Source organism: Panthera tigris, chromosome B2 (assembly GCF_018350195.1).
Source record: "Panthera tigris isolate Pti1 chromosome B2, P.tigris_Pti1_mat1.1, whole genome shotgun sequence".
In the NCBI taxonomy this organism is placed as follows: Eukaryota; Metazoa; Chordata; class Mammalia; order Carnivora; family Felidae; genus Panthera; species Panthera tigris.
Window position 1 is genome coordinate 29,682,592 of NC_056664.1, and position 7,699 is coordinate 29,690,290.

A 7,699-nucleotide genomic window follows, 5' to 3' on the forward strand; every position below is an offset into this window, starting at 1 on the left:
CAGATTCCCTTTCATGAGCCTTACACCAAGCCAAGATACTGTCAAAATGGGGTTTCTGTAGCTCTTATTAGGAAAAGTCCCATCTTGACCTATTGCAATCTTTTATGTCCATTCCTTTCTATCCCTTAGATTTACCAACCCAAGGGTTTTTTTTGTTTTTGTTTTAACATGAAGGAAACAGCTCCAAGCAAGGGCCCCAATTACCCCAATTAAGTAATGGCAGAGCCAGGACAAAAACATGGGATTTGGGGAGTCACTCATGGACAAAGTAGGCCAAAATCTTAAGTGGAAACCAAATGGACTTTGGTATCAACAAAGCACATGATGGAGTTTTTACTTGGGACAATATACAGAAAGAAAGTATTTAAAGATAATTCCTTGGTGTAACGCCACTAAGGATACTTCCAGAGTAGAAAGTGGGGAAAGCAAAAAAAAAAAAAAAAAAGTCAGCTCCTAATAGGGAATGGGCTATAAAAATAAGGTATTCCACTCAAATTTCCCCAGGACTCCAAGTCACAGGCTCTCAAGAACTAGTTCATACCTATAGGGACTTTCTACAAATAAATGGATTCCAGTACTGGCTTTCCCACAGATACTGTGTGACTGAGCAGTTTAAATGGAACCTTGGTTTCAGGGTCATTGGGGTCGGAGAGCTAATACCTAACTATTGGGTATCCCCAGCTCCTCTTCTAATCAAAGGAGGACAAACCAAAGACAAAAGTATCCACCTACTGTGTCCCAGGCTTCTTTATTTAAGAAAGTGATGAGTGATGTGGGGATTAAAAACAAGAGCATCCTTGAACTTCACCTTCCCTCTAACCAGTACCCCCCAAACTCCCTGCCCCCACACCCTTTGTGTTCCCAAATCCTTTCTTAGTGAAATGAAGAACTTAATCCCAAAGCCCTGGTACAAACCCCAGGTTCTCTTTCCCTAGCTCTCCCCCTTCCTCTGGCCCCCATTCCTGGGAAGGGTTGGCACCTCAGTTTGAATGCATGGGAGAGCCCAGAGTGGTAACAGACACAGAGGGAAAGGCTTCACCCTCAGGGAAAGGGACTGAGGAGTACAGTGTAGTGAAGTGAGGGCTTCCATAGCCTGGGGTACCAAAATGGGGCCCTGGTGCCAGAGGAAAGGATACTGGTGCCCCTGAGAAAGGGGACCCAGCAGCCTCAAAATCCTCTCGTTGCGAATAGTCACTGCTTGATCGTTTGCCCTTCTGGCGACGATTGCAGAACCACACTCGGACCACCTGGGATGAAAGATACAAGGTAGAGTGACAATCAATCATGAACTCCAGGAGGTGGGGCTAGCTTTGCTTAGTCATTTGGCCCAAAGCCAACAGATCTAGAGTGGTTTGAAGACAAGAGCCAGAGCCAGGGAAAGGGAGATGGTGACTGGGGAGGAGATGGACCACATAAGGACTGGGCACTCACATCCTTCTCCAGCCCGAGCTGCTGGGCAATGTGGCTGATCTGCTGCAGGGTGGGTTTCGGGCACTGCAGGAACATGTTCTCCAGGTTGCCTCTCACTCGGTTCTCGATACTTGTTCGCTTTCTCTTTCGGGCCTGCACAAGTGTCTCTGCTTTGCATATCTGGTGAGGTGGAGAGAGAGTGACAAGGGAGGAAGATGGAATGGCAGACTTTGAGCCTGCAGAGCACCAGGAAGTCAGTGACTCAAGAGCAAATTGCTAAGGGGGCAGTGCCTGGACAGGTCACCTGTAGCAGATGGTATGGAGAGAATCCTGGAAGGGTGGGTTTAGACGGATGACTCTGGACCTCCTTCCAGAACGGAGGAATTCCACTCCATCCCACTGAGGACCATTGCCCCAGGAAGGAGAGCTGGAAGCCATGGGTGGAAGCATTGAAAACCAGGATAAGGCTCAGCAGACCCCTGAGCATCCCTGCCCCCCTCACCTCCTGCAGATTTTCGTTGTTGTCAGCTTCCTCCACCCACTTCTGCAGCAGGGGTCGCAGCTTACACATGTTCTTGAAACTGAGCTGCAAAGCCTCAAAACGGCAGATGGTTGTTTGGCTGAACACCTTCCCTGGGGAAGCCAGTGGAAAGAGAAGCAAGGTGAGGCAGAAGGCAGTACCTGTGTGACCCCAAGACCCAGGGCCTCCCCACCTTTTCCTGCCTTCCCGAGATCCCACACCAGGGTCACACTTCTTCCCAGAGGAAAATCAAGGTCCAGGTACTTTTTCCCCCTTCCTCTCTACCCTCTTCATGTGTGGGGATAGAGTCCGCTCCTGAAATACCCTTCCTTTGCTTCCCTGGTAGGAAGAAAAGCCCCAAGTTCAGGCATGTTCTTCCAGGGGAGATGTGGTCCCTGTGTTCTGTGTCAGGACAGGCTGAGGGAGACCCACCAAAGAGAACCCCCAGGGTGAGCCCCACATCGGCCTGAGTATATCCCAGGGTGATCCTCTTCTGCTTCAGGAGTTTGGCAAATTGTTCCAGGTCTTTCTGCAGAGCTTTGATGTCCTGGGACTGCATTCATAAAGGAAGAGGACATGTAAGAACATAAACACACCAGTTGTCGATCCCCCTTCCCACCTGGGCCCCAAGAACCTGGCTATAGCCCCAAGGAATGGTCTGTGGGAGTATCTGCATCCAGACTGCCCACCAAATATCTAGAAATAGCCTATCTACGAACATCATTCACCCCAGAAGGTAACACATCGGGTAGATGCAGAGCACCATTCCTGCATAGATGGAAAGGCAGGCCCTGGCCTCCATGAGAATGAATACCTGTCAGGTTATATGAAGGGAGCTGCTGCCTCTTAGCTCATTTCATTCCCACAAAAGCTTTTTGACCCAATTATTATGCCAGTTTGAGGCAGTTGAGACTGGAAAAGTAAAGGGCACATGTCTCTAATTCTCAATATGCTCTCCCCCAGCCTCCTCCCAGGGTATGACATGGCATGCACCTACACACACACACTACAGAAAAGGTGTCAAAAAAGGTATGAATTAAGTGACGGGTAGACTTGGTGCTCATTTTTAAAAATCTGATTATCCCTTATTTTTACTGTATCTTTTTGTGACATACAGGGATTCTCATTGATTAATTCAATAGATTTACTGCACACTTTCTATTAACCAAAGGCTACCCAAACTAGACAAAAAGCCTCAGGGGGCTTCCATTGTAACATGGAGACACAAATAAGTATTCAGCATGTTACTATGGTAGAAGCACCATGGAAAAAATGCAGCAGGGTGAAGGATTAGAGTACAGCAGGGTGGGAGACTATGAGGATGGTGACAGTTTTAAATAAGAGAAAATGATGCTTGAGCAAAGGGAAAGATCCCAGTGGAAAGGCCCTGCAGTGGCAAGGCCTGTGTGGCTGGAGCAGGGTGAAAGATGCAAGAAAGAGAAGAGGGGAGGAGCTCACAAAGTCAAAGGGATGAGCAGGGCAGATCTTGTGGATGCTGCAGTCAGCGAGTGAAACGGAGAGCTGCTGAATGGATTTGTAGAGTAAAATATCTGATTTTAAAATGTTCACTTCAGGGGCGCCTGGGTGGCTCAGTTGGTTGAGCGTCCGACTTCGGCTCAGGTCATGATCTCATGGTCCGTGAGTTCGAGCCCCGCGTCGGGCTCTGTACTCAGCTCAGAGCCTGGAGCCTGCTTCAGATTCTGTGTCTCCCTCTCTCTCTGACCCTCCCCCATTCATGCTCTGTCTCTCTCTGTCTCAAAAATAAATAAACATTAAAAAAAATTAAAAAAAAAAATAAAATGTTCACTTCAGGAGTGCCTGGGTGGCTCAATCTGTTTAGCATCAGATTCTTTAGTTTGGCTCAGGTCATGATCTCACGGTTGGTGGACTGAGCACCTCATCGGGCTCTGCATGGACAGTGTGGAGCCTGCTTGGGATTCTCTCTTCCTTTCTCCCTGCTCCTCCCCTGGTCATGCACGCACACTCTCTCTTTCTCTCAAAGAAATATTTAAAAAAATAAACAAAAAAAAAAAATTTTTACTCCAGAGGCACCCGGGTGGCTCAGTCAGTTAAGCATCTGACTCTTGGTTTTGACTCAGTTTGTGATCCCAGGATTCGTGAGATCTTTGCTGACAGCACGGAGCCTGCTTGGGATTCTCTCTGAACCACCACCCCTGCCCCACCCCTGTGCTCATAGTCTCTCTCTCAAAATATATAAATAAAACTTAAAGGAAATAAAAAAGATAAAATGCTCACTTCAGTTGACATGTTGACAACATACTAAGGAGGAAATGAGGGTATGACTTGTAACAACCGCAGTAACCCCCACATAGATGGTGGTGGCTGGGACCAGGGGGTAGTGATTGCTTCAGGGTGTATTTCCAAGGTGAAGATAGCTGTGCTTTGAAAAGATGGGATGTAGAATGTGAAAGGAATGAGGATGACCGGTTGGGGCCTTGAGCTACTGGGTGATGGATGGGGTGAAGCATTTCATGGAGCCATCCCAGCAGGAGACACAAAATGTGGTAGTCCTCTCCACAGGCATTTGAGCTTGAGTGGATGAGAGGAAGGAAAGGTAGATAGAGCAGAGGGTGATGGACTGAGCCCTGGGGCACTCCAATGAAGGCAAGTGGCCAAGAGGGCTAAACCTTTGTGCAGTCCTAGAAACTTTGAGGGAAGCATTCCAAGGCTGATCAATCACATATTCAAATAGGCTAACTTCCATTCCCAACTTCTGCTCAGTCCCTGCTTCAGACCTATAAATGTTCTCAGCTTCCCATAATAGCTTTTCCAAATCCTACTTTGAGGATTGAAATAAAGTAACCCCAGTTCAGACCTTAGCTTCATCATTTAGTAGTTAAGACCCGTGAAATAGGCTAATAATACCTCCCAGGGAGATTTTGTGGTGGTTTAATGAGATAATGATGTAGAAACTGAGCACACAGCCAGGCACTTAGGAAATGGACCACAATTGGCAGCCATTATTATTCAAGGCTCAGCAGTCACCTCCTACAAAGTCGAGGGCCACTCGGTCGGCTGACCCGCTCACACCTCCTTTGGTGAGGTCTAAAGGCTTAGTACTTGATCTCTAATTGCTTACACTTGTCTCTTGGGAGGACTGGAAGATACATCCTTACTAGTCCTTAGCAGGGCTGGACCCAGAAGTCTTTCAATCCCTCAGCAGACCCTAAATTTGGGCGATGGCCTGGAGGACTTCTTCCACCAAGGGGGTGCCAGGGTGTGCACTTTGCATAATGGTGACTCACTGGCCCCGAGGCAGAGGTCAAGGGAAGACAAGCCCTAAACTTGACGGGAGGTAAACCCAACCCCACACGTCCACACACACAGCACAAACAGGAGCTTCTATCAGAAATCAGTCACACCCTAGACTTTCAGGAACAATAACCCTGGGATAAGCACTGTTTTTGCCCTCAGGCCACACTTAACCCTAAGGCCAAGATCCTGAGTCTCGTAAGGATCAAATTTTCAAGAAGGGCTAAGGGTGGGAGAAGGGACTCAAACCCCAAGCTGGGCCTAGTGCTGGGCTGGTAATAAATGAGTGATCGGACCCTGGTCAGGCCAGGCCTAGGATGTGGAAAGGTGCTACTTGACAAGGGCCGGGCGGGAAGCAAGGCCAGCCTGGGGCAGCTTCCGACTCCCTGGGGCTGCCCTGCCCTCACCTGCCCCTTCTCTCTGAATTCTGGCTTCTGGTTCCCACCGTGCCCTTGCTCTCAGGCCACACAGCCCTCTTTGCCTGGGGCATCGCCTCTGCCTGCTGCCCTCTTGGGTTCCAGGCCTAGGCAGCCACCACCCCCTCCCTGGCCGCCCCCTGCCAGCCCAGCCACCCCCTCTGGCCCTGTTTCAGCTCACTCGCCTCCTCGGTGTTTTGCTCCAGCTTCTCCTTGTCCGGCTTCACAGCCCCAGGTGGGGCAGCGCAGGGCTCAGGGGAGGCCCCCTCGGAGTTGCTCTCCACCCCGGCTCCCCTTTCGCCCTCTGGCTGAGAGGTCTCCAGGCCGCCTTGGGGCACCAGCCCCACTCCAACCTGAGGCCCACAGTACGTCATCCCCCCGCAGAACTCATACGGCGGGGGGCACGGGGGAATCCCCCACACCTCAGCGCCCGGCCCAACCCCCGGCCCGATTCCTGACCCGCCGGGAGGGCCTTGGAAGCTCAGCCAGGTCCGAGGGTCAACCCAGCCGGGCTCCGGCCCTCCCGGCGCATCGCCTCCACCGCCTGGCGGGGGCGAGAAGGCCAAGTCGGAAGCCAGGTGTCCCGCCATGGGGAACGGAGGCGCCCCAAGCCGGGGGCCTGGAAAAATGAGGGCTCTCCGAGGCACTGCTCAACACCTCTCTCCCTCCCCAATCCCACCCACTAGCCTTGACCTCTGGCCCCGCCCCCTGGATGGGTGGAGGTGAGGGCGGTGGGGGTGGGAGAAACTGAGGCGAAGGGTGTTTGCCTGATGGTGGCGGTGGTCTGTGGCGGGGGTAGGAAAGCCAGGGAGCTCCAGCTAGGCGCCTCTCAAGGCCCCAGACCCTTGATGCAGGCCCCTCATTCGGACCTTCACTTCCAACCCGCAACAGGCTGCCTGCCCCCTCTGGGGCTCTGCACACCTCAGAACTGTCTGGGTGACTTGGACACTTCCTCTCGGTTCTTCAGGAGCCGAGGTGCTTGACCCCTCTTCAGAGACACTGACGCCCTCTCCTCCCTGGTGCACAGCCATCCTCTCAGCTCCTCAAACATTTTTGAGTGTGTATGTGCCTAGGACTGCCATAACTACCCCTCCATTCCTTAATATCCACCCCCTGCGGTCCTCCCTCTTGCCCAATTCCCCCAGGGGGAATTGACATCCCCATCCGGATTACTGGCCAGGTTCAGTCACTCCAAAGCCACAAATGCCCTGTACCTATCTGCCAAGCCTGCTGAATTTCACCCCGTCTCCAACGGCAGACTGACAGACAAGGCCTCCCTTCCAGAGCCCCCTTACCTACTAGACCCAGGGATTGACCCCCTACTTCCCTTTCTAAGGGCCAGACTCTGGACTGACTGGGCCCACGTTCTCTAACCTTTGTCCAGACGGAGGGATCAGACACATACACCCCAGAGGCCCCCCACTGTGGGGCCCCTCATCAGCCTCCTTGGCACCCCCCCCCCATCAGAGACCCGAATATCTGGCCCCATTGTTGGCTGTTCTTCCTCCTCCCCCTCCCCAGCCCAGGCCTCCAGCCCCAGGCCTTGGGTGGGGAAAGCCAAAGGAGAGAGCTGGGGAGAAAAAAATATCCGACTTCAGGTTCAAAGAAGCTTGGAAGGGACTGGGGGAAGGGGGCAGGACAATGGCCTTGGCTGGACAATCCCAGTCCCCAGAGGGGGCAGCTCTAGCCCTAAACAAGTGCTCAACCCTTGAATGGGCCTGGATGGCTCCCCTGGGGACAGCTTCCTGCTCCCCAACCCCCAGCCCCAATCCCCCACACAGAATCCCCCTCAGAGCAGCTAAAAAGAACTCCAGCAACACCATCCCCCTGCAATCCCCTCAAAGCCTGAGCCTCAGACAGGACCCCCCACTGGGACCTAGGTATCCTGCTCCCCTTCCTCTGGAGGACTCAGGCGTCCAGCCTTGTCATCCACCCCTCCCCCAGACCCCCAGGCCAAGGGATCCGCTTTGTTTAGTGGGGCTGGTGGAAAGATGCCGAAGAGGTGGAAAGCGATTTGGGGAGGGGGTACAGGAAGCCAGCCCTAAGCTCTCCCCCCAGGGTCTATTTTTCTGGACTTCCC

The 7,699-nt window shown here is 52.3% G+C and overlaps 1 protein-coding gene across 1 annotated transcript; it reads right to left on the reverse strand.

Annotated features, from left to right (window-relative positions):
- Positions 1-743: 743 nt before the first annotated feature.
- POU5F1 (POU class 5 homeobox 1) lies at positions 744-6,209 on the reverse strand. Its single transcript, XM_015541282.2, has 5 exons — positions 5,805-6,209; positions 2,363-2,483; positions 1,913-2,043; positions 1,432-1,590; positions 744-1,247 (listed from the first exon to the last, which is right to left on the reverse strand). Exons 1-5 carry the CDS (start codon positions 6,207-6,209, stop codon positions 981-983), a joined length of 1,083 nt encoding a protein of 360 aa, XP_015396768.2. The 3' UTR covers positions 744-980.
- Between the last annotated feature and the right edge of the window lie 1,490 nt (positions 6,210-7,699).